This window comes from Chelonia mydas, chromosome 9 (assembly GCF_015237465.2).
Source record: "Chelonia mydas isolate rCheMyd1 chromosome 9, rCheMyd1.pri.v2, whole genome shotgun sequence".
NCBI classification, from domain to species: domain Eukaryota; kingdom Metazoa; phylum Chordata; order Testudines; family Cheloniidae; genus Chelonia; species Chelonia mydas.
The window spans coordinates 16,863,166-16,889,653 of NC_057855.1; the positions used below are offsets into that span (position 1 = coordinate 16,863,166).

Below are 26,488 nucleotides of genomic sequence, written 5' to 3' on the forward strand. Positions count from 1 at the left end.
CTGTTGCTAAAAAAAGTTTTGTAAAAGTTCTCAGACATTTTCGATTAGGGTTAGAAAGCTGGCATCACCTGGGTTAGTTCATTCATCTTTATCATTTAAGAAACTCTTTTGAAGAACCCGACAGAAAACAATGTCTGATAGAGAAGGAAGGGGGTTCAGTGCCGGAAAGGTGTAGAGTCCCACTCCTCAAGTTTTCTTCTTTCCCAGAATTAATTTCTTCTTTCTCCCCCCTCCCCTCCAGTTGTGCTGTGCTCCCAGCCTAATGCTTTCCACGGGCACCATTTAGTTGAGCGGGTCAGTTAGTTCACCGCATATCACTTCATAGCCTTTCACCAGGAAACCAAAATGCTTCTAATCATTTCTAAAAGGAGGGCAGACGAGGGAAATAATTGTAGCACCCCCCGGACACTGCGGGTAGGTGGGTGCGTGGCTGTCCCTGCTGGCCAGCTGATAAGAAGTGTCCTAAAAGCCCAGCTTCCCAGTTCGCAGCGCGTCATGGAAGGGCCAGGCTGCGGGGCACAGACCCAAGCTAGGGTGCGCACTGAAGCGGGATTCTTTGGATGTCAGTGTGATGTTGCTTTTGAGTTTGTCTCGGTTACACACAGAATCGGGGGAGGGGGGCATGGAAAGAAACAGGTGATTGCAGAGGGAGGAGGAAAGAAGAAGAGAAGTCGGGTCACTTTACAGCTACTTTTGCTGAAGTTCTGCGTTGGCGCAGCTTGGTGTGTTAACCTAACCCTTCCAAGAAGAAAAGGAGTCCTTGTGGCACCTTAGAGACTATTTGTTAGTCTCTAAGGTGCCACAAGGACTCCTTTTCTTTTTGCGAATACAGACTAACACGGCTGCCACTCTGAAACCTTCCAAGAAGGAGTCCCTCTCTCCTCCACCCCACGCTGGGCTCTGTAATGCAAAGGGGTCGGGCTTTATTAGTACTCCCGCTAGATTGCTGAATTTCCCCCCTACAAAAAACAGCTGCATGGTGGGTTTTTTTTATTATTATTATTCACATATTAAAAATAATGGCGAGGTTCAAGAAGTTCGCTCTCCGGTGGGTTTTCAAATACTTGTGCCTCATTTGGAGAGGCGGGAGGGAAACATGAGAAATTCCCTTTGCTATTCAGTCATTTCAATTTGTTTCGTGTGTGTGCATGTATCATCTAGGTGTTTGCGGAACACGTTTCTGTGGGGTGGACAAAGGCTCGTAGCGTTCGCAAATGTGCTGCCACAATCTAAACTAAGTTCAGCGGTTGCTTCTAAAACAAACACGTCTTCATTAGGTTTACTGTGCTCTGCAATGTTTATGTTCTGCTGGCCATTGTAACCTTATGGCAGGGGTGGCTCTTTTCTGCTGTTTCGCCTTAGAATGGCCATGATTCTGACCGTGAACACCAGCAGGATTTTTGTTTAAAAAGAGCGAGTGATGCTTAAGATTTTATTAAAACCAAAACTTGAGCAGCATGTATGTACTGGCGCAGCACCGAGTCTGAAAGATTGTAATTTTCTTTTATGGTGTCTGGCAGGATTTGCAACAGATATTAATGGGAACATAAATAGCGCATAGAAGGTATTGAACAAAACTGTTTAATGCAAGGAGGTTGTACCAGAGGAAAATCTATATGTAGTTTGGACTGATTCATACCTTGAACAGAGCCATCCCCTGAAGGAATTTCCAGTTTCAGCGGGTCCCCTTGTTGATTGGCAAACCCTGTAATTAAAACAGATTCAAACAATACGGATTATCATCTCTAAAGTGCTTTTTTCTTTTATCCAGCGGGGGGGAACTGAACTCAAGCTGAAGGTGGGAAAGGGAGTGTGTGTGTTTGGAAGAGTATGTAATTTAATTATATGCATACATAAAATGTATAATTTAATTATATCTGTGTGTCTGTTTAAATCCACAGATCTATGATAATTACGAGTGGGTCGGAATAAACTATTAACATGTTGCAAAGATGACAGAGTATCATTAATCTTACATAAACAGCTAGAAAGAAAGTGTCATTTATTCTACTCTAAAACTCTGGGACATCAAGAGCAGGGAGATTTTTTTCTGTTATAAATAATCTGCCTCACTGCCGCCCCTCGAGTCAATGAAAAGAGGCTCAGAATCCATTCCTTCTCCAGCAGATTGGGACAGGAAAAGCTCTAGAGTGTGTTACCCCGATGCCGGTTTATTAATGAATAATAATAACTGTTGGGGGTTGATGGCGGAATAAAGAAGAAGAAGAATTCGGGCATCTGGCTGTTTGCGACTGGTTGGCTCTGTCCAGGTTGTTTTTATTGGAGAGGAAGAGGTGTCCTCGCTCCCTTCCCTGGGCGGCCTCCTCCCCTCCACCGATTGCCAGCTGACAAGATCCTGAAATCGAAGTGATAGATCGCTCCAAACTTTTTTTGGCGGCGCTGAGATGTGGAAGAGTGGGGGGGGGGGGGGGGGGGGAGCCGCCCGTGCGCATGTGCGAAGGTGTCCAAACTGACAATGCTGGAGAGATAGCGAGCCTGGATTGAGAGAAAGAGAGAGTGTGAGAGAGAGTGAGAGAGAGAGAGGGGGGAGAAAAAGGAGCAAAAGATCCGAGAGGGAACCCCCACCCCCACCCACCCACCACAGCAGCGGCGCGGGACTGGCAGCATGAGATCCAAAGGCAGGGCAAGAAAACTGGCCACAAGTAGGTGCAATATCCCTTTCCATTGGCTTTTCACCCGCTCTCTGCCATGTTGCGTGGAATGTCGGATGCGCCGGGGTCTGGGGCGCAGCGCAACCTGCAGCATCCCAGCACCCCTGCGCCGGAGCCCAGCCGGGGAGCGCATCCCGGAGCGCAGCGCAGCGGCTGGGAGAGCGGACGCAGGCTCAGGCTGGGGGTGCTGGCTGGGGGGCGGGGGGGGGGATCAGAGGCGGGGGTGAGGGGAGGATTTCAGGCAGTCCCTCCAGCAGGCAGATCGCTGGGTTGCGGTGGGGGGGGGGGGGTTGTGCTCATCTCGGAGGAGGGGGAGGCTGCGGGGTCGCTGAGGAGGCGCTGCCCGGCCGCTCGGGCTGGCTGCGGGGGCGCTGGGAGGCGGAGAAGGAGTTGAGGAAAAGTTCAGTGGCGAGCGCTGGAAGTTGAGCGGTGGCTGCCGCCGCCGGGGCTGCGAAGAGCAGCTGAGACCATAGTGGGCGCTGTCGGCTCTCGGCAAGCTCGGGAGGGGAGGGGAGGGGTGTGTGGGTCAGGGGAGGGGGAGGGAGTCAGGCTGCAGGTCTCGCTCTGAGCTTCCAGCGGGCAAAGCAGGAGAGTCCAGGCAGGTGGGGGGGGGGGGAGGGGGCAAGGGGAAGCGAGAGCTCCCCCCTCCCTCTAGGTCTCCCAGGAGGGCATCCCAGCTAGTGCTTTGCACAGGTAGCTAGCAGAGCTCTCCGAAGGGGGGCTGGTCAGGGACCTTTAGCCTGGGGCTTTGACTCTCTGTTTTCTCGACACTGGGTTGTGAGGCTGCAATCTCTGCGCCCAGGGAGGCAGCTCCCGGGCTCCCTCCCCTCTTGCATTGGTGGTAATGAGAAGACGCAGAAAGTAAAATCTTAGCTTAATGGATCGGCTGGGAACTCTGCATTAATGGGGACACACACACACACCCGCTGGAAACGCTGCGTTAATGGGGACCCCTCCCGCCCCATTCCTATGCACTCAGGAAACAGAAAGAAATAGTTGTGGAGGAAATGTTCCAGTTTATTTCCTGTGTGCAACATTGCAGACGCTGTCAAACGCAGAGCGTCCCGAGTGACAGTGGACAAGGCTTGTTGACCAGATTTTGATGCATTTGATTTTAGTGTAAGTTAAATTCGTCCTGCGTGGGGCAAAGGCTCAAAAAATCTCCTGCCAGTGCAATCTGAAGGTGCAAGGTAGCAGGGCTTTGGCTGCAAAACGAGGCCAAACGGTTTCGTTCTTCAGTGGCTTCCTGCAACTTTCCACTATGTCTCCTTGGGATCGAGTGCTCTGGTCGGTTTAAAAAACAAACAAACAACAAAATCCCGGAGCCTGCTTCAGACGAATAATACATTCCGTCTCAGCACTAGCCCAGAGTGGCAGCGTTTTGCCGTGACTCCTCGTAAATGGAGTATATGTGAGGAGCTGGGGAGAGGGCAGAAGTGATTGGGCCATCAGCCCAGTTTAAACGCTAGCTCAGCTCTCTGCCCACTGGAGCCACACGATGAAGTTGATCTAAATATTGTAATTTCAGGCGTTTTCTCGCAGTTTATTCAGTTCGGCTGCACTAGGTCTATATTGTGTTAGCTTGGGTCTCAGCAATCGGCATAAATACTGCTCTATTTATTTTTACAGGCACTCCATCTTCTCCTTTTTGACAGCGATAATGATCTTTTAATTGCAACAGTTGCAAAAAAAAGAAAAGTACCCTGCCTTCGTGTCTTATTTTAAATACAACTGATGTCTTTTATTTGTGTGTGTGAGTAGGGATATACTATATGCAAGTTTCATTTGATATGTATCTCAATTGCAACTTTAATTTCCATCTGAAAGTGTGCTGGAAAATGTGTGCTGCATAACATCTTAAATAACTAACAATCGGTTTTTGTCTACTAGTGAAAAAATATGTGACTAGAGAAAAGGGAAAGCAAAAGATCTTTGGATCTTCATCTACTTTTCTGTGAAACTTAACAACAACCTATATTTGATTAGCTGATTTTAAAGTAGATCCATCAGCACAATTTGAAAACAAATAAGCTTCCAGGTCACCATCCCTGCTTTTAGGCTAATTGTGAAAATTGTGTGTTACATTCACTAGCACATATGTATCATAAATTTCCCCTAACGTTTCTGGGCTGCTGCTGCTTTGCAATGCTTAGATTTGATCACTTTCAAACTTTCTTCTTTGGGCTGCATTCATTGGCAGTCACAGCAGCGGCAGCAGCTTTCCCTAGACAGATGCGTTGCATTATATAATCCTTCGGTTACAATACGCTCATAAAGGAAATCGTATTAAAAAGTTGAGATTTTTGTATTTTGAGACCCCTTTAATTTCTCCTTCGAATACCGTGTGAGTTTCATGGCGTGGTGTATGCGCGCCTGTGCTGGTGGGGGAAAATTAGTGGTGACCCCTGTAATTCAATCATTCAACAGGAAAAGTTTTCAGCTTTTGGTTTCATCCTGTGACCCCTTCTCTTCACGATTTAATTGCGGAGCTGTGAAGAAGAAAAAAAAAGAAACGTTTTGTGGCTGTAACTTACTTGGAAAAACACCCCACTCGGGATACAATTGGAATTCTCTTATTATTCCACTTTTGCCTCTCTGTGTGTGAAATAAACTAGAGACAACACCCCCCAAATTGTGACTAACACCAGTAGTCGGGAAAGTTCTGCCCATAATTAACCAAGGGAAATTGGATGCTTATATTTTCCCTCTATATATTGAAATAGCAGTTTAGGGACTTTTGCTAACCTGAAAAATCTCAGACGAAACAAAAGAAGCCACGTTATGAATAGTTAGTGAATATTTTAAACCTCCAGCTGTAAAAATAAAGGAAAGGAAAAGAGGCAAGACATTTTTTTTTCTTTTTGAAGGCATATTCGAAATGAAGTCTGAATATAATATGGGAAAAAGAAGGGTGCAAATTGCAAAGCTCCCGAGCAAAGACAGTGTCTACACCGCTGCACCTTTTTAGAGTTCTAGGATTGCACCTGCATGGCGACAGTAATTTACAGCGACCAGCATTTGTGCTATAAGGGGTGTCACACTGTGGCGGTTTTTTTTTTTTTGTCCGACTGTATCCCTGTCTGAAAATCACTCCTGAAGAGTGACACTTCACAGAACTCAGCCCCGTGCACCGAACAAGCTGTACAGTCTAAACCAGTGGTAGCCATTAGCCACCCAGTAGCCTCGTAAAGAGACAGAAGGTGATCAGATTAGGAGAATGCACGTGAATAAGGGGGCACTTGTTACTTTTACACTTTATCACCGGGTTTTTATTTTTAAACAGGCAATTTAGTGCAGGTCCAGAGCTATCTAACCATCTGAGATAGTAAAATAACACTTTCCCGAGTTCCAGCAGGTTTTCCTGCGCCTGTAACTTGCCTCTCTACTACTTAAAAGCCTGGCAAGTTTATTTGCCTGTTTAAGACTCTGTCCGGGAATTTGTTTTTGAAAAGGGAAATGTTTGCCAGTGTCCAGGCTTTCAGCCCCCTTTAGCAAGGCTGTTTATTTGCCATTACCTCTGGCTTAGTACTTCTTTATTGCACTTGGCACTTTGTGTAAATAGTCTCCTAAAACATTTCAGTATACTTCGTCAAAGAAACCCTCTAAGTTTAGAGGAAGGTTAATAACGCGTCGCTCTATTTTGAAATAGTGGGGTAGGGGAAAGAGACGGTTCATTAAGGAAAAGATGGAGGGAGATACTCTTTCTCTCCATTTATTTTGACGGTAAAAAAATCCCTCCACATCTATATCGCTATGCATTCGGCCAATTCATAGCTAAATGGATTTCTGGATATGTATATTTCACAGATGATACATGATATCTGTAGCTTATGCACTACACACCCATCCAACTCATCCACACCAACCATAACACTTTTTGTATGGCTTGGAAACAGACGGGTTTCCTAGTCGTTCCCCCCCCCCCCCACCTCACAAATTGCGATTCATGTGGAGTAGTTGACAGGAGTCCCGTTTAGCTGAGTGATTTGATGTGGCCTTCCAGAGAAGGAGAGAGGGGTTCTTCAACTCTCAGTCCTGCTTTTTGGGAAAGGGGGCCCGGGTAAAGGGAGGACCTGGACACGTACTACGATCAGCGCTATTGTCTCTAGCATGCCTCTTGTCACTCCCCCACCCTCTTCAAATTTCTGGTGCACAGAAACCAAACGACTCTCCCATCTCGATCTAAGGCACATGAGGAATTGAATGTGTTCTTCCACTTCTAGGCCAATAATTCCCCCAATAATTCCTCCCACCCCCCCCGCTGCAAAGCTAACCAAGCCAATCCCCCAAATAGGGAGGACGGAATACAACCACCATCACCCTCATTCCTACATCTAAACGTCTTGTCAAAACAGCCTCTCTCCAGGAAGGTCTGGGAGATTAGATCCCGCTAAACAGGGCCACCGAGTCCGGGTTCTGGGGGATTCTGGGGGTCTAGACATGGGTCATGTGGCTCTAGACGCTGAATCTGAAGAGATCGGGGGCTGGGGTGAGCTCTGCAATGAATCTGGAGGCAGCTGGGTCTAGCGGGGCATAGGCACGGAATCGGCGTGGATCCCCACAACGTTCACACTGCAGTTTACAATGTGGCAAAGCATCAGCAGGGCGCGTCTTAGTGGGGAAACCACTTTCCCTGCCCGGAACTTTGGAGGTGCAGAGGTTACCATCTGTCTTTCACGTGACACTTATTTGGGATTCGTGTGTGTGCATATCACTATATATAATGTAATATACAAATAGTATGTAGTTTGTTCCCGGATGGCTCTTTCACAGCAAGGGGGGTGGGGAATAGGGGGCGAGACAATCGCATTATATGCCAAGCACATTTTCACAAGGCACTTGATTAACCCTTTTCAGGATGGAAAGCGTGTGTGATTTTTTTTTTCCCAGGGCATCCAGGGACTCACTGGGGTCGATAGACTTCATTGAATTTGAAAACAATTTTCTGCTCCCCCCCCGATGCTGTTTCTAAAATTAGATCATCTTTCACAGCAACCCCCACTCCTTCTCCACCTCGTCTGCCTTCTGTCTGCTTCCACCAGTGAAATGTATGTAGTCTACAAAAGTTTCGAGAAAAAAAGAAGGACCCAAACACAAAGAGAAAGCAGGGCAATCGGAAAGCAGAGATATTATTAATATAGATCTATTTGTACATGAAAAATGTAACCCCAGTTAATTAAGGCTGTTTACATGGGGTACAAGAAAGGTAAGAAATGTCTCTGCAAAGGGGAAGGAACTGTTTACAAAACTCTTTCAAAAGTGTGACATATTGCTGCAGTTCCAGCACTAAAAAGCTAAACACACTTGTACGCCTTTGAAGTACCCTGGCTGAGGCAACATTATTGGACTCCGATTCAGATATTGCTTGTGGGTATAACTAATGACTTTTACCTATTTAGTTCAAGTGGGAGGGGCGAAAGTCCTGGATTCCTTGTCCATTGGGGATCTCTCTAGAGAGTTTGAAGCTGGCTCCCAGCCAGCTCTGTACAATGTCAACACTGAATATTTGAATTCCCAGACTCTATTTAACAAGTTTCTAAATAAATAAACTCGTTGTGTGTCTGTGTTTAAAATTATTTCACCTCTTTCGCAAAAGCTGCAGCATCTTATTACATCGGCCTCGCAGGCTGATTTCCCTTTTCTTTCTAGACACACACCAACACGGGGGGACGCATTTGGTTACAGCCATGGATCTCTCTCTCTCTGGCTAGTGCGAAGTGGAAGCGGGCTGGGGCTGGGCAGCCCCGCAGTAACGCACAGACCTTTGCGGACTGCTCGGCGTGCCATGCTGTCTAATCATAACTAAAAACACAGCTAGGTTCAGAAAGTCAGTTAAATATTAATCATTTCTAAAAGGAGGCCCATGTGTGTGCCATTGCTTTAGCAATGCCCTGTAGATACTCAATCATTTTGGCTGCTGTACCACATGCAGGCTCCAGGGACAGCTTTCATTGTTGTTGCCATAAATGGCTATTAGTGTTCATATTCACCTATTTATTTAAACTCGTTATATGTGTCTCTGTTTATATGCGTGTGTGATGTGATCGCTATATATTTATGCATGTAGCTAGATATAATCTGTATCTGTAGGTAAACATATATGGATACATAGCAGACAGACATGGTTGAGTGTCTATATATGATGGCTGTAAATGTACCTAGGCATGTAAATACAGAATAGCTATAGATGTTTGTGTGCACATATGCATAATCACTGTGTCTACATGTATAGATTGTGTACATGCAAAGACTGTGTGTCAACAATATAGGGAAAGTAGATATAGAGGTGTCTGCACCTGTACATGATTACTATATGTATATGATATCTACATGCATAGGTTAGATATGGGGTGTGTATCTGTTTGAACACACTAATCTAGACCGTTGGGGGGTGTGGAGGGAGAGAAGGAACCCATTTAAAATATTTCCTGACCTCAGTTTGTAAGCAGCCATGTCCTAACTGAGAAAATGTTCTTTGGCCCTCTTCAGGAGTGTAATTCCCCAACAATGCCATCAAAGTTGTTGAGCAGTGAAGTGGAATTTACTCTCTTCTATGATAGGTACACATTATGCAAGAGAACAAACTAAAAAAAGTATCAATGATCATTAAAATCCCCTGCAGTCACAATAGAGGGTAGATGAAGCGAGGGAATGAGGGAAGCAGATGGAGGTTTATAAAAACTCACCTAAGTGTGTCTACACCACACACACAAGTTGACCACTTTAACTTAAATCAGGTTTTAAATATACTTAGTTAAACTCATGCAAAATCCTGTGTAGACTCTCGTATTTCAGATTATTTCAAATCTCTCTTGACTGACCTGAACTAATCGAGATAAACCAGGTTTATATCAATTTAAGGGTGCTCAGTGCACCCTTTTCACCCAGTTTAACAAAATCAATTTTACATTACATCTTTAGTTAAATGGGTGCAACTTTGCATATCGGCAAGGCCTAAGGTTGGGATGATAAGTGTATTTTTAAAAACTAAGCTAGGAATACAGTGACTTTCACTTTTCCATTTAACAAAAGTAATGGTATTTATTAAGAAAAAGTGGGTTCTAGGGTCTTAATGACAGCCACACTACTCTTTTGCGTCCCTATTGTTATTCATTTGGCTCTTTTGCATCATTGCTCTTATTTGTATCCCAGTAGCCCCTAGAGACCCCATTGTGCTAGGTACCATGCATACATATAATGGAAAGATGGTCCCTTCCCCAAATAGCTTACAGTCTGTGTTTGTGGTAGGGGACAACAGGTGGATACTATAAACAGATGGTGAATGAAGGAGGAGTTGCAGAAAGCACAAGGTAAAAGTGATACAATTATGATTAATACTATTATGATAAAATGTTTTGTAGTGGCATTGCAATATTTCCCCCAGAATCTTATTTACTTTCATTTGATTACCACTACAAATATTATTATTATTTTTTAAAAAGCCACACCAGAGTGCATGGGTTAATGTGCTGGCACCGTGGCAGGTGTGTGCATTAGTGAGGTGTTAATCAGGAGGCAGGTGCAAATAATAAGGAGCACTGAGGATGTGAAAGGAGGATTAATGTAGGGGACGAAGCAGTGTGAACACAGAGTGTTATTGCCTAAATAAAGACACATGGCTGTTTGCCTGTTTATATTGCCATCTCTATTATCAAAATTAAAACACCTGATGGATTGAGAGAAACCTGCCCGACTGTTCATGGGCATTATGCCCCTTCCCTGTGCTAGTATGTCAGTTCTTAGAAACCTGCTAGACATGCTTCCAGGGCATAGATATAGAGTCCACCCCTTCTCTCAGATATACATGCACAGCTCCCATTCAACTAAACGGGAGCCACATAAATGTGGAGGGAGAAAATTTAGCCTGCAGTGAATATTGTATTTAATGCCAAGTATTGAATATAATTAATTCAGACTAATATAGCAATAAGGACTGGAGAGTGCAATACAGTTATTTTCTTGTAGGGATTTAATACTCTGGTCTGTTTCACGGAAATATTATCTTTCAAGCTAGGATATACACAGCTACATAAAAAACACAGTACCTTCAGGGAATGTCAAAGTTTGATCTACTAAATAAAGGAAATTCAAAGTTAAGGCTGAAATGTACCACATGGCCTCCAAACCTCAGAAACTACAGGCAGCGAGAAAGTAGCTAAAGGTATGTTCTGTGTTTTGAAAACAACTGGTCCGTTAAGTACTAAGGGCCCAATTCAGATGGCAGATATACAGCACAGTGCAAAACCTGACTTGCTGATTGGAGTAGCTGACTTTGCAGGCCTTGTAATGATTTTGGGAAGTTCTTGAAAATCTCATTTGGACACCATATGCAAAGTTAGGGCCCAGGAGTTTTGCTAGGATGACGATTATATGATCAAGCCCTCTATTTAAAAAAAAAACAACAACTTTATTTGTTGCTAGAAAAGTGCATAATGGAGCCTGAACCCACTAAAACATGTTGATTTTCTTCACAGAGGAGAACAAATTTAATGCTTTAATTATTTTAGATGGGATAGCTCTAGTGTTTGAATTATTTGCTAAGTTTTAGCCTAATGTAAACTCATAATTGAGTCTAAAACCCCAGTGAAATAAAATGTAGAATGAAAACTACCACCGAGCCTGAACTATAGCTCCACGACAAACCTCTGTATTCTATAGCAAAGTGTTTCTAGAGCACAACTCCACTTTTTGACTGTAGTAAGTTAGAAACCAGAAAAGCAAGGCTTCTGCGAATGGGTTGTTTTTGGCAACTGTACCACTGATTATGTACAAAATTTACAAAAATATTAGTTCTGCCAGTTTAATTGTCGAGAGGGTTACAAAAATAGGAAAGCTTGGGGAATATTGTAATATCATACTATTTTGTCTATTAGATATCATTAGATATCCGCTATGCTGAGCATTTCACATCAAACAATCTAACAAAAACTTCCAGATGGTTTAAATTTAAAAATTAGCCATAAATATATTCTGCATAATGCAATTTGCCATGTATGTTTATTGTGTGCTGTGGGAAAATGCTTGGCTTCAGACAGTTTACTATATAACATGTACACTATTGTTGTTGTTTATATTGTGGTGGCATGCAAAGGCCCCAGTCAAATACGAGGCCCCATTTTGTTATGCACTGTACATACCCACAGGAGGACATGATCCCAGCCTCCAAAAAGCCACATAGGCAATAAGATGTAATACAATATATGTGTAATACAGTGCATGCCATACAGCAAATTGATCATGAAATATAAACATCTGGCAATTGTGGAAGAAGTGAATATTAGATGACTTTGTAGGATGTTTCAAAACAACATAAATCAGTAAAAGAAGGGAGGGAATAAATGATACTAGGTCTCCAATGGTTTATATTATGATTTTGTAATCTGGTTTATAAAATGGTTCACCCCAATCTAAAGTGGTTGGGGAAACAGTGTTAGCACTTGAGCTGCCAAAGCTATACTTCTTGCTAATGCGGTTCCAGCATGAATGTAAATAAGGCCCAGTCCTGCCATTCATTTTACTGAGATCTTCACTGATTTCAGTGGGAGATGGAGGGTGCGGAGGGAGTGAAGGAATGAGCGGTGCAAGGGAATACTGGTCGAGGCACAACAGAAGTATGAGTCTTTTTGTTCCTTTATTGGATTCTCCAAATATGTGGGGCTGAATTCTGTGTGAACCATACAAGTTTGAGTCCTTCCTTAGCTTCAGTGGGATTCTTAATGAGAATAAACAGGATAAACATTCAAAAGATTGTGAGGCTCTCAGATGCTACAGTAATGTGGGCCATATGAGTACCTGAATAGAAGTAGGTTTCTCTTTCTTGTGCAAAGCCTTTATGCAGGGAAGTGTGAATTTTACCCTTCAAAGCAGCTACTTTGCTCATGTATGAACACCAGCCTGGCAAAGTGGCAAAAGATTTTGTATCTTGGCAGCAGAATTGGCTTAGTGCATGTTATGGGCCTGATCCCAAATTCATTGAAATCAATGGAAGGATTTCTATTGACTTCAATGGGCTTTGGATCAGGCCCTACAGCAGTAGTAATCCACTTCCATTGTTCTTTAGAAATATTTTTTATTAGCATCTTTTTATTCTATAGTGAGACTTAAATTGTGACAAATACCTGGGTTTACATCAGTGTAAATGAGAGGAGAATTTGGCCCTGTAATCTGGCCTCATCTAAGAGCTATTTTAGTATAATGTGCACAAACCCTCATCAATGAAATATGAACATCGTTGAAGAGGGGGCCATGGAAAACATAAACAAACATTTTTGTTTTTTGCTTTACCTCATCACTTAACTGCCCCTCTGCCTGACAGTATGTGACAGAGTCTCTGTCTCTGCTCAGTAGCAGCTCAGGACTGGGAATAATAGGGTGGTGGAGATCAACACTGAGGTACACTGGCAGAGTGTTGTAGGGAATCTTGCACAATGCCAGCTCCCATTATGCCTGGCTGGTTTTAATCAATGCTATCAGTCTCTTGCTTTCACAAGCACTGCAATCATCTATATAAACCAGTTAGCTAGTGCTGAAGGTACCTGGTACATCCAGTAAACACCTCCTGTGCTGTTGAATGTTCCCAGTACTTCCTAGCATTTCATGATTTACAGTTTAATTCAGCAGAATAAAGAGAAGATGGGACAGGAATCAGAGATGAGGATTAACCCATAGAAAAAAATCACCCAAAATGTATCTAAAACATGTCTGGCTTTGGGGACCTGTAGTGCTTTTATTTTTTAAAAATCATTTAAAATTTTAATTGTATTTTTAAATGATTAACTTTTCCCACTTGAAGTCTCTTTGCAGTTTCACCTTGATGTGGTCACTTTTTAACCACAGTTCACTTAATTGCACCTTTTTGAGGAATTATGCAATCACTTTTGTGTGTTTTAATCTTTCCCCATTCTCTTTGTAGCCAGGTGTTAAGGGACAAAAGGAAATAAATTACTTGAAAGAAGATTGAAGTTGTGTTTTTTGAGCTATTGATGTATTTTTGGATATAAGAACCAGCATGGGATGTCAGACTAGGCATACACAATGAAGAAGAGGATATATAGTTCTAGCCTTACAAGCACTGCTTTATACTACTGATAACCTTGTTGTATTGGGTTACTATAGGATATTATAATAATGTTGATTTATTATTTCTTAGTGAACAATTGTAAAAAACGTAGCATTAATAGAATGGACTAATAGTTCAGGACCAGATTTTGCAACCCCTACTCACAATGAAAAATACATGAGTAGTCCATGGATTATTCACATGAGTAAGTACTACTCAACAACCTGCAGAGTAAGGTGCTACCTGAAATAAGTGAGGGAACTGTATCTTACCCCAAGTAATTGAGGATTGAGCAAAACCAGGTCTGCCATGTCAGGAAGGGCTGGGGGAAGTTTCACGCCTGGTGAATAAAAAGTTTCAAGCCCCCCTAATAAATTATTAATTAATACTAGTGAGCAGATCCAAAGTGAAAGAGCAAGGTGAAATTGTCTGACTTAGCTAGTCAGGGGGCACTGTGTGAATACACCAACCACACGAGTGGCCTAGGATGACCCAGATTAGATCCCCGGTGCGCCCCAAATGGTGATAGTACCAAATCCCTCTTTCGAGGATCAGGTATAAACCAAAACCAGGAGATTTATCTTCAGTTGGACAGTTTTTGACATTTATTTACTATTATTTGAATGAGAGCAGTGACTACAGAATCCATTCAGGGCCCTTTGTGCTCGGCTTGTTATAAACTTACACAGCTCATGCACAGGGTAGAATGTAAGAAAATCGCACCTTCGCCCCATCTCCAGGACCCCGCATGTGCCATTACAGCAGCAGCATCAAGTCCTGAGGCAAGATGGTCACTTTTAGGCAAATCCCCTGGGATGGGGGTGTTTGGTATTGTGCTTTCTGCTTGCTGGCTGGCAGATGTAATGTCAGATTCAGCCGCGTTGGCCCTCTCCCCTTACCAGCAGCCGGTCCCACTCAAACCATCCTCAGATGCCTGTATTATTTTTGACTAGGTCCACCATGGGTAACCCAAACCACTTTAAGCCTTGTGTATTTTTGCAGCACCACCCTTTCTCTTTCAAAGACAAATTTTTTTCACTGGGACTTGCAGAAGAAGAAGCGGGAAATGCAGCCAGATAACCCGGTGTTATAAAATCCACAGGTTGTGGTTCCATCTGTCTGTTTGCTGCAAGGGAGGCTGAAGCAGTGTAGCTGGGAAGTGCCAGCAACCGAAGAATCCTCCAAGTCTACCAGGCCTATTAAAGTTCTTTTAAATCAGTGCCGATAAAAAGGGTGCAGGCAACCTCTGAGTGAGGCTCCATAAGCTCAGTTTTATGTTGGGATATTTTGGAGCCAAACCCTCACAGATTTCATGTAGAGAAATACCCCATGGAGCATAATGTAGTGTGAATGAAATATACTAAGGAACAAGAAGAGTGATATTATGACTTTCCAGGGAGCTAGCTGTAAAATTGGCTTTACGCAGACATTTTCTGAATTTTGATTGCAATTTTGTTAGCAGTGCAATGTTTTTAGATATAATTTCCTGTTCACAAAATAGATATTTGAAAACTGAAGAGATAAGGTTTCTGCAAAATATAGAGAGTTTTGAAGGAAAGGCAGGATGTGGGGTGCAGTCAAATAATTTGCACCCCCATATAAAATGTTTGATTTTGGATCAGCCCGCAAGGCAGGCCTGTCCAGTGCCACATAGATCTGCTGTTGGAGGCTCTCCATTGAACTCAGTGTTGTGGGATTGCCTCATTGGCTTGTAAATAGTTTGCACTATATTTGGTGATGAATCACAAAATTTTCCAAAGTGGCATCATTTTTTGGGTGCCTAACTGGAGTCACCTTACAGAGATCTGATTTTCACAGTGTGGTTGCTGAACACTTTCTGAAATTAGCCCTCAAAAATGGAGACTGTCAAAATCACTAGTCACTTTTTGAAAACCTTTGCCAGAGTGTGTGTGTATCTATATTAATGTATACAACTACTTTCTACACAAGAGTAACCTTACATTTGTTGCTCATTTGATTAGTTTGTTTTACACTGACCTGGCACAGGTTTGAGGCCATCTTGTTCAAACATTTTACAAAGCTATACTCACTACGCTTTTCCTGGGGAAAGTCATTTATAGATGAGTTAAAAGTGGCTGGGTATGGAAATGCACATCTGTGGTGTATGTGACAACTACAAAAAAGTTGATCGGCTTTCAAGAGTTACTAGTGAACAGTGCTCTGCCGTCAAGATCACTGACCAGCCAGTGAGAGTTGATATGGTGATGTCCGAGTTGAGTGTCCCTCAACATTCTGTTGTGAGAGAAGTTTTGACCTTGATTGTTTGAATTTAGCTCTTACTAAGAACAAACAACGCCCTTCCCTCAAATTTTAATTTGGCTAAGGACTCAAATACTTTTATTCCAGATATTCCTGGGTATTTAGACATCCTGGATGAATCTCAGTTGCAGTTTAGTAGACAGTGTAGATCAGGGTAGAGCAGATTGATTCACAGTGTCCAAGTTATTACCTGAAAATGGCTAGTTGGGGTAGAATAGAATTTTATCTCATCAGTGCTGAGCGCTACTTACATAGCATGAAGGAGAAAAGGAACCACTAAGAAATACATGGAAAAAGATTGAGAAGCAGAAACTAGACAAAGGCTTTTTAAAGGGACACTATCATCAACTTGACACTCGTGTTTCCTTCTGAAAATGTTGCACCTGCAATTGTCACAGTGTAACCGCTACAATACTGGAACAGAAAGAAATTCGAAAAATATTTTTATTTCACTCTCTTTTTTTTCCATTAGGTTTGTCTTGTACATTTGACAGCATTTTGAGTTTCACTGTTTTGGAGGTGGGGTTCTCCAGGCTCTGTAAGAGGGTGTTTAGCAGCAAAAGTAGCAGCAGAAATGAAATTGGAGGTGACCAGGCAGTAGGCAGATTATATATATACACAGAGAGAGAGGGGTGTGAAGAGCAGGTATGATGGTATTGCTGTCAGACCTGCTTAAGTATAAAGAGGCAAGGGGAAAAACCTCTCTGGGAATTTTCTAAAAAAGAATTTTAAAGAAATTCAGGGCACACTATGTAAAGATGCTTGGTCTGAGGACTGGATATTTTGAAATTAGTATCCCTTTCAATGTGCTCTAGACTTTTTCTCTTTCACTTTCCACTGTGTCCTCTTCCTAACACACTCTAAATTAGGAACATGTGCAGTGCTTGGCAGACTGACGAGCGCACCTATCTTTATCCTGCCCTCTCTGGTTAGTCTCATCCTTTGACAGGCTGAAAATGTATATAAGCTAGTGTGGCTAAATGCAACTAAATATGCATCACACCAATGCTCTGGACCCTGTGCTGGCTCCCAATTTGCATCTGGTGCCCAATTCAAGGCACTGCGCTCACTCTTTAAACCCTTTAATGGTTTGGCGCTGAGGTACATCAGAAGGTGCCTTCCTATTCATGACCCACGGAGACAGCTGGGCATCTAGAGCTCCAGAATGAAGCTTGCCAGGCTAGAGATAACACAATCTTGTTCAAGGCTCCTACCTGTGGAATGACAAATCAGAAGAGATAAGTCTAAGCCCTGGCTGATGTCTAACTGTCAGAGCATGTTAGAAGACTCATCTTTCTGCAACAGCATTCCCACTCCACCCCCAACTGAAAACAAGGAATTACAACAGCAATGAAACAGAGCGAGGGAAGGAAAAAGGAAGAGGAAGTAAAGCTGTTGATATAGAAGAAGCTACTGTGGACAAACCTAGGCAAATCTTAATCACTGTAACTGATGCTACAGTAATGGGTGCCCTAGAAATACCTTGGATGGATAGATAGTGTAAGATAGAAAGATATGTCTAATCTAGGAAATAGTCTAGATTCATCTTTTTACAGGTGAGGTAATTAACACTGGTTGTGGTAAGACAGATCTGTCTGTTAAAATACACCAGTAATACTGAAGATGCATTTTGAGCACACGCAGGATACTGGGAAACTCAGACAAAGGAAGTATTTGTTGCTGACGGTGGTTTCAGCCATCTTTTCACTTCCGTGTGTGTGTGTGTGCGCGCATGCACGTGTGCTTCTCTTAACCCCTTCATTGAAAACTATCCTTCCACTGAATGACAAATGAGTTTATATGGACAGTCCTTTTCCACTCAGCTGAGGCAAAGTCCAAACCATCCATATAATCTATAGCCCTCAGATTCCGCATAGACAAACTCTGCACCTGATTCTTCTCTCACAGTACTCTAAATCAGGAGTAAATGCACTGAAGTCAATGGAACTGACATGAGATCAGTCAGGCCTGCCAGCTGTTTTCATTGCTGATGCTAGTCTTGGAATTACCAAGATATTGCTTTCTTTTAGGAACCTAGAAACATAGAAAGTGCTAGATTGACATAGATATCAGTGAGCTCAATCTATTTAATTTAACAAAGAGAAAATTAAGGGGTGATTTGATTACAGTCTATGAGTATCTACATGGGGAACAAATATTTAATAATGGACTCTTCAGTCTAGCAGGGAAGGTATCCATTGATTGGAAGCTGAAGCTAGGCAAATTCAAATGGGATATAAGGCAGACATTTAAAACTGTGAGTAATTAACCACTTGAACCATTTATGAGGGGTTGTGGTGGATTCTCCATCACTGATAATTTTAAAATCAAGTTTGGATGTTTTTCTAAAGGGTGTGCTCTAGGAATTATTTTGGGGAAGTTCCATGGCCTGTGTTAGACAGGAGGTCAGACTAGATGATCACAATGGTCCCTACTAGCCTTGGAATCCATGAATCTATGACCCATGGTCCATCTGCTCCAGTATGCTGTCTCTGACAGTGTTTCACCTCAGATGTTTCCGAGGCAGATGCAAGAAACTCCACGGTTGGTAGATGTGGGACAATTTGACTCTCTAGTGAAGGCTCATCCTCAACCATAGTAGTTAGAGATTGGCTTAATCCTTGAAACATGATGTTTTATCTCCCTTTGGGGTGGTCTCAGGGAGCATCGTATTCCATGAGATGTACTGGACTTTAAAGCTTGGGAGAAAGATGAAATAACCCTTAATACTTTACTTATGAGGACATCTTTCCATGGAGCTGTACAGATACAGTATATGTATATTCTATCTATTCTGATCATGATGTGAGGAACAATGACAGTTCTTACCAGACATTCTTCCTTCTCTAATCGTCTGTACAATTTGAGGATAGCTTTTAAGATAGTTTTCCTACCAATACAGCTGCAATAGTCTTGCTTTTGCTTTCTAAATTCTTCTTTTAAAAAATTTGTTCACCAAGATGGGCAGATAAGGTGAAGCAGAAGGCTTATTCTGGTGCTATATCATTGCTGAGTTCCTGAATGGCCTGTTCAAATGAGGAAAAGATGTTGAACTAAGTTAGCAACAAGATTCTAGTGTGTGAAAGAGAGCACCACATCTGCTTTTACAATCGTATGTTGTGTACTCTTTGTGTTGTCCCAGAAACCTTTCAAGCATACAGAATACAGAGTGCCAATGACTTGGAGCATCCTGTTTCAGCTGATTTCTTCCTGAAGTTGGATCTGGATTTTTTATGGTCTTCAGAGAATGGTCAGTGTGTTCACATATCTTATACAGCAGATGGTCAGAGGTATGGTAGGGGTTGCTTTATGACAAGACATACAGAAATGAGGATTAGTAAGTATGGAACAGAGGGAACGGGGGCAAAAAAAAGATTGCAGTGGTGTTCCTCCATCTACTCTGAACAGAATCTACACATGCTGGGCCAGATCCTCAGCTAGTGTAAATCAATGTAGCTACATTGAAGTCAAAGGAACTATGCCTATTTACACCTGCTGAGAACCTGTCCCAGTACATTTAGTCCAGATTTAACCCCTTCCTGGTTTGGGTTTATTGGTAATTAAAATAAGAAACAAACAAAAAATGTACATAGCTCAAGCTTTCTCACTACTCTTGATTTTTCCTGTGGATGCCCTGAAGAGACTTCTCTGTCTCAGAGATCCTTCTGCCCAAACAAGCACCCTTACTTCCCTTTGTGTTCCAGAGCCACACCTGCCACAATGAGTCAGCAGGAATCCATCACCATCTCCCTGCAGGGCTCTAGCACCTACTAACAGGGTGGGTCAACATAAGGAGCCTGTCACAGGAGGCTGCTGTGCAAATTGGTCAGTCCCTCCTTTTCATGTGATCTCATCAGAACAAAGTCACTTGCTGAAAGTAATGGCAGGTAAATTTAGAACCAGCTAAAGGCAATATTTCCTTGAGCAACCCATGGAATTATGTGGGAACCACCGTGAAAGTATCTTGAGCCCCAGGGACGAGTTATCTCTGTGAGGAACAGTCTAGTAGTACCCAGAGAGGGAGTGACTTTGTCAGAGATGGAGCAATGATCCCAGTCATCTCTTTCATCTGGTGGTGGAATTTGAACAAGGGGATCCCGGGTTCTGCCCCTACCCTCCAATATGGGCTTTGGTGAAGGCTGAAGTCTCTTTTTTTCATGGCTTTTAGTCAGTAGGGGGGTAGTTTTCCCTTTTCAGTGATATTTCAGTGTTGAAGTGGCTGGACGTCTAATCCATCCATTTCACCAGGGTATCTAAGCATGAATATCTAACAAATATTCCTTTCACTGGGGTGTCGCAGGTGAGGCAAATGCTCTGATCTTTCGCGGAGAAAGTTTTTTGTTTTTTTTTAAAATGTCAGAGTTTTGACTCATTTGGTCTGGTGGCACCAATGGCTGTTTAGGGAGAGTGACAATATCTGAAAATAATAGAAGCAGGGCTTTTTCTACGTGCTTCTGAGATGAATTGCTCACCCCTTGAATTACTGCTTCTTGGTGTCTTGCTGCCTGCCACAGAATCCCCCACCTGCAGCAAACACACTTCAAGATGCAGACCTATCACTTGCCCCATCTCCCTTCACCTCTCTGCCGCAGGACTGAGTGCCAGAGCTCTTACCCTCATTTTCTTTTCCTGACCTTTTGATTCTGTTAGATTTTCTACACCTCACTGCAAATGGACAATAGATGTATTGATTTAAATTTGGCTGTCATTTAGACTGATACAGGGCAACGGCAAGGACCAAAGCACTCTCCTAGAACATCAGTGGGTCACTTAGTTCTTAATTTTGGTGCTTCCCCAGTTTGACTAGTAAGGGAAAAGGAAGGAGACTAGACCCTGGGTGATGTTCAATAGCTTGGCTGTCTGTCTGAGGCTAGCAGCCAGGGCTGGCATTATGCTGTGCTTTGGGACATGTTGTTTTGATGGATGGTTTTCCATTGCTAGTGGACAGACCACCACTAGCACCAGCAGTGATGGAGTATGACCTTCTAACTCTGCTTTGGTTAATGAACCAGAAAAATGTGCAAAACCTGTTAGAGTGGGACTTGTAAGAATAGTAGCGGGCAGCTTCTTTCTGATAAGGCCTTCTACATTATATAGATTATCTTTGAGTCTTGAGCTTTGTCACAGCCTCGTGGTCAATGAGAGCACCAGAGAACTGTGGCTAATGAAAGGGACCTTGTAGGAGGTAAAAGATTTCACTGAAGTGGAAGACACATGCCGGGAATAAATCTGCAGTAAAATGAAATGGCTTTGCAACTTCTTGCTGTGCTAGCTGCAGTATCTTTGCTGAAGGAGATTTTCCTTTACCCTTCTAGTTTATCCCAGTTTAAGGGGAGCCAGCAGTCACAGGCTTTGCAGGGCCAGGGGCTGACTCTGGTTAGCCGTGATACTGTATAATTAATAACTACATTAACAGTAGAATCCCATTTATCTTATAGAGCAGGGATGTGGAATTTATATACTAAATCATGTTAAGGATACTTTGGGGCCTTTTCAATGTAAATGAGACTCATCAGGGGACATAACCCAATTTTGGATAATGTGTTTAGGTAAAACAATTTTCAGATAAGAAGGGTCCAGGTAAATACGTTTCTTTTGGGTGAAATGCATCTGTCTGAAGAGGGTCCTGATGTAGAATGTGTATCAGGGAAAAGGGGGCCTACCTGGAAAACTGCTGTGCTTTGGTAATCCTGAATAGAGGGTCAATTGCCAGGTAGTAGAATTTACAGCAGCCTTGTGGCTGCTCTAAGTTGCATCAGTGGCTAAAATGTCCCCAGGCTAGTTCCAGGAATAGGGTGTGGGTGCATGTATAAGTGTGCAAAGGTGACATCAAATGATATTTGCATTATGCTCTGCTCAGTTACTGTTGAGCACAGTTTACTTGCAGCTCTGGATTAAGCCAGATGTCCAGTTGCTGTATATGCAAAATATGTTAAAACATGCTACTTAACCTCAGTGTTGTCATTTGAAATTTAAATTGTAAATTATGTGTTTATCTAGTACTTTTGTAATGTAAATTAATTCCTGCGCTCTCTACTAGTTCACAAATGACACTTGTTTGTAAGTGCTTTAAGTTAATAGTTATTTGAAGGCACCCGTTACTTTTCTCTAAGTTAATATTACATAATAAGGTGAATGCTAGCCAAAAGCAATAGTGAAGTGATTTTAAAAAGAAATCCTAATTCTGGGAGAGAAATATTATGGAGCTGTAGTTTAATTGTGCTGGGAGCTTACTTTAATCTAAAGGTTTAAAAATGTTATGTTTCGGTTCTATATAAATTGGGACATTGGTCTCTAATGTCTTGATCTTGCACGGCTTGCATATCCAAATCTCTTAAAAGCCAGTGGCATTTTTGGGTGTAATAGAATGTGGGTTTTGGTGTTAAAATTACAGATCGGCCTGGCCCAAAATACCTCTAGAACTCAGAAGTGTTTGACAGTTGGATTTCGATCTGGATGCATATGTTGTCATTTGAGCCCATCTCTACTGAATATGTAAGGTCTGGTTCTGATCTCACTACATCGTCGTAAATCAGTAGTATGGCTGCAATCTAGCAAAGCCCGTAAGCGTGCTCTTAACTTGACTTTAATGGGACTACTTGCCTGTTTATAGTTAAGTGTGTGCTTAAGGGCTTTGCTGGACTGAAATCTAAATCCACTGAAGTCGATAGAGTTAGAACAGTATAATGCAGGTGTAAATCAGATCCGAAGGTGACCCAAAATATTTGTTTCTACCTGGAAAACCGCAATGCTCACCTTGTACTTAGTGCTTTCTGAACTGCATATAATATAGCATAACAAATTCCTTAAGAGTGGGATTTTTTTAAAGTATAATGCACTTTGTGTTGTTATTCCTTTACATTTAACACATTCTTTATGGTAATCTGTCTGTTAAATAAAGTAAAAATAAATATTCTTTGACTTTCTTGCTGTATTACTCGTATTTCATGAAATGTTTTTTATGCCAAGTGTCTGTTTATATATATTTATAAATGTTTCTTTATTGTTATCGGCAAGATTCAAGAAGAATTATGATACAGTTAAAAGCTTGTGAACAGTTTTATCCCTCTTTTAAAGCATTTCAAAAGAGTTTACCTGACTTGGCCACATTACTTTAAGTCATTTTCAGTTTTGCACCTACCAATATTACCAGTTAGAAAACATAATAATTTGTATATAGCTGTAATTTTGACTATGGTTACATGCACTTTCAAAAATACAAAACATATAAATGGCTTTTGACTCACCCACTACATATCATTTTTGTTTTGTGTTTTTAAACCTACTTTCAGTGGAATCTGCAGCTGCATAAAGCTGTCAGTGAATCATTTCATGAGAATACATTAGCATAGTTTAAAAGGCTATGTATCACTTTTTTGACTGCTGCAACTCATTACAAGCAGAATGTAAAAGGGTTAATTGATTGGACCCTTTAAAAGGTGATATGGGTGCAGACTAGCATCAGCAATTTAAAAAATACATTTAACACAAACAAATACTACATCAAGATAAAAGTTTTTTTTTTCTGTGTGGACCAATACTAGTCAAGCAAATAATAGTACAATACTAATAAAAATATGAACTTGATCTTGCAAACTTTTACCACTGTGAGTAGGTCCATTGAATTATTGGGCTATTTATAGTAATAAATTATCCACTCAGAAGTAAGTTTCTGCAGGTTTGGGCCATTTGTGAATAAAACAGTGGTGTTCTATCTGTAGAACCTTATACAGGAGTCTTATTAAATAGAGATTTGGTGGTCCAGATTAACTCCTTTTTAGTTATGGAAATCAACTCATGCATTTAGCATCACTAATTTTTTCTGCTTGGGGTAACCAGGTGTGAGACTAGACAGAGACTAGGACTGGTAGAAAAATGGGAACATTTTCTCATGAAAAATTTTACAAAAAAAGCATCCTTTTTTTTTTTGGGTGTTGAAATTTCAACTTTTTATGGTTGAAATTCAGAAAATTTTGAATAGCTCTAATGGAGATTTTTCCAGTTTAACTGTATGTGCTTGTCTATCTCTGTCTGCAGACCAATTTTCAGCTCAGTTGTAAACTGGTGGTATGGAAGTGTTTGTACAGTAGCAATGGCAAGCTCTTCAATAAAGCTGGCTTATGAATACATAATAAGAGCATCAGCTTTCCGTGCTGATCATTCTAAAAGCTGCGTGCAGTTGATTTCAGTTTACATACTCTAGATTTAAATTGGCATAAATGAGAGCAAAATTTGGTCCTGAACCTCAAACAACAAGGCCCAATCCTGCTTCTACAGAAGCCAATGGTAAAAGTTCCCCCCACATAAAAGAAATATGAGTTTGACTCATATATGTTGCTACCCAAAGGCATTGTCCATGATTTACATACTGTACTCTGCCATACTCTGTTATGATCTCGATTCTGCTCTCATTGAAGTCAGTGGCAAAACTCCTTTTGACTTTTATTGTACAGAATCAGACCCTAAATGGATAATATATCATTTAAAGAAAAGTCACCAAAGATGATACAGTAAATCTATACAGTATTTATGAAGTGATTCTTGTGTATATAGAGCCAAACCCTGAATTCCTTATTCAAGTAAGCGACTGAATCAGGACTAAGTAAAAATTAAGGGCTAAATTCTTACCAGAGTAACTCCACAGAAGAAAACTGAGTTATTCTGTAAATAGGTTGGATCCTTCTGACTCTGCGTGAGGTTGGATCCTGGAAGGGGCTGAGCACTCTCAGTCCCTCTTAGTTTCAATGGGAGCTGAGGATGCTCAGTACAGCAAGGACAGTGCTTACAACCCTGAATAACGTTGCTGAAATTAATGAGAATACTCACTGTGGTAAATGCTATGTATGGTAGTAAGTATATGCTGGATCTGGCTCTTCAGGCTTTGGCCCACTGAAACCAATGGGGAGCACTGCTTAAAAATCAGTGACATGATATAGCCCCTCATTTATAAAATGCTTTGGGATCCTTCAGGGTGAAAGAAGCCAGATAAATTGAGAATATTACTACTTATGTTATATGCTGGTTGTGTTATATCTCTAATGTATCAAGATAAAGCAAAAACGGTTAGAGAAACAAGTATTCAACAGAAATACCTACTATGTTTTCTGCTGATTTTCTGGCATTTTTAAAAGTCAGGCAAATACAATTTGTTGCCTTCCTTTATTACAAATGAAAAAGGAACTCTGATCCAAAGCCAAGTGTACCTTTAACATTTCCCTAGTCTCCTGCCTTTATATTTAAGGCAGTAGGGAGTTTTCAGGACAGTTTTCTGGATTGTAGAGCCACTTTATAAGAGGCTTAATACAAATACACGAGCATTAGCAAAGTAATGCAGATATAAAATATAGTCAAGTTCAGCTGCCCAGTTAATAGGTCAAAATGTTTGTCCAATCCAGACAGAGTCTAGCTGCATTGGGAGTGTCTCTGACTTTGGCATGGGAAAAATTGTTTTGTTTACCATTAGGGAAGTGATATGTATAAATCACAATGACCAGGCCTAAACACTCCAGTTGTCTTAATGCATTGGGCCATCCTCTAATGGTCATTTCATTATGCAGCGACATTTATATTTCTTCTAAAGAACTTGAGCTCCAGGCTGCAAAATAGCTTCCATGTAGTCAGAGCATTCCTGCGATTTTCCTTCCATTCAGAGGAAGCAATGCACTTGTTGTTGTGTTACCTTGGTGAATCTAAAGTTGTTTTTCACTTTCCTTAATTAAGCCTCCTTTGGAGACTGCCCCTCCAAAGGTGGAGAGCAGAGCGTACTCAGGAGCGTTGCCACTGATTTGAATTCCTAAATTCCTCTCCTTCTAAACATCAAAGGGAAGTATATTGCGCTGTCTAAGAGGCACCAATTATGTAAACCCTAGGCTATTCAGAATGTTCTATAATTATTTATTTCCAAGGAAAGAGGTTTTAACCCAAACTAGACAGAAAACTGGCATTTTTCCAGTTATTAGATTCTATTGAAAAAAGTAATAAACAATGGACAGGGTAACGGTAGATTAGTGTCCTGGCTCTTTATCTTCATGACCTGGGCATATGTCAGATCCATACTGAGCTGACCAAAATTACTTTGATTTGATGGCCATTAAGGGTCATGGGCAGAATGGGATCAGAAGTCTCAGCCGAGGTTGAAGTGCACAACATTACATATTGACAGTAATTAAACAGTCTCATTTAATAAGAGTAACCAGATTTAAAAGCATTGTTAGAGTATCAGGGCTTGCAAGAGGAATGGGAGTGTCTGGATTTAGGTATATATATTTGTGTGTGTGTGTGTGTATGTGTATATATATATATATATATACACATACACACACACACATATATAAAATAAAATACAGAGGGAGAGAGAAAGGGTTCTGGAATGAGTGAAATATGTCCCTGGAGTAATTTTTTATTTTATAAACTGAATGCAAACCTGATGGAGAACTATGGAAATGAGCAGTCATGCTCGATACATACACACACTCTC

General features: G+C 41.6%; 1 protein-coding gene across 5 annotated transcripts in view; it reads left to right on the top strand.

Moving 5' to 3' along the window:
* The first annotated feature begins 2,456 nt into the window (after positions 1 to 2,456).
* The window catches only part of MECOM (MDS1 and EVI1 complex locus), a 445,868-nt gene continuing 421,836 nt past the window's right edge, over positions 2,457 to 26,488 (top strand). For 2 of the 5 annotated variants that reach the window (XM_043522425.1, XM_043522426.1), the window contains exon 1: positions 2,498 to 2,663. In XM_043522425.1, the coding sequence (XP_043378360.1) occupies positions 2,627 to 2,663 (37 nt within the window). In that variant the 5' untranslated portion in view covers positions 2,498 to 2,626. Of the gene's footprint in view, positions 2,664 to 26,488 lie in introns of all 5 variants that reach the window. The other 3 variants (XM_043522424.1, XM_043522423.1, XM_043522430.1) reach the window with 3 other exon arrangements.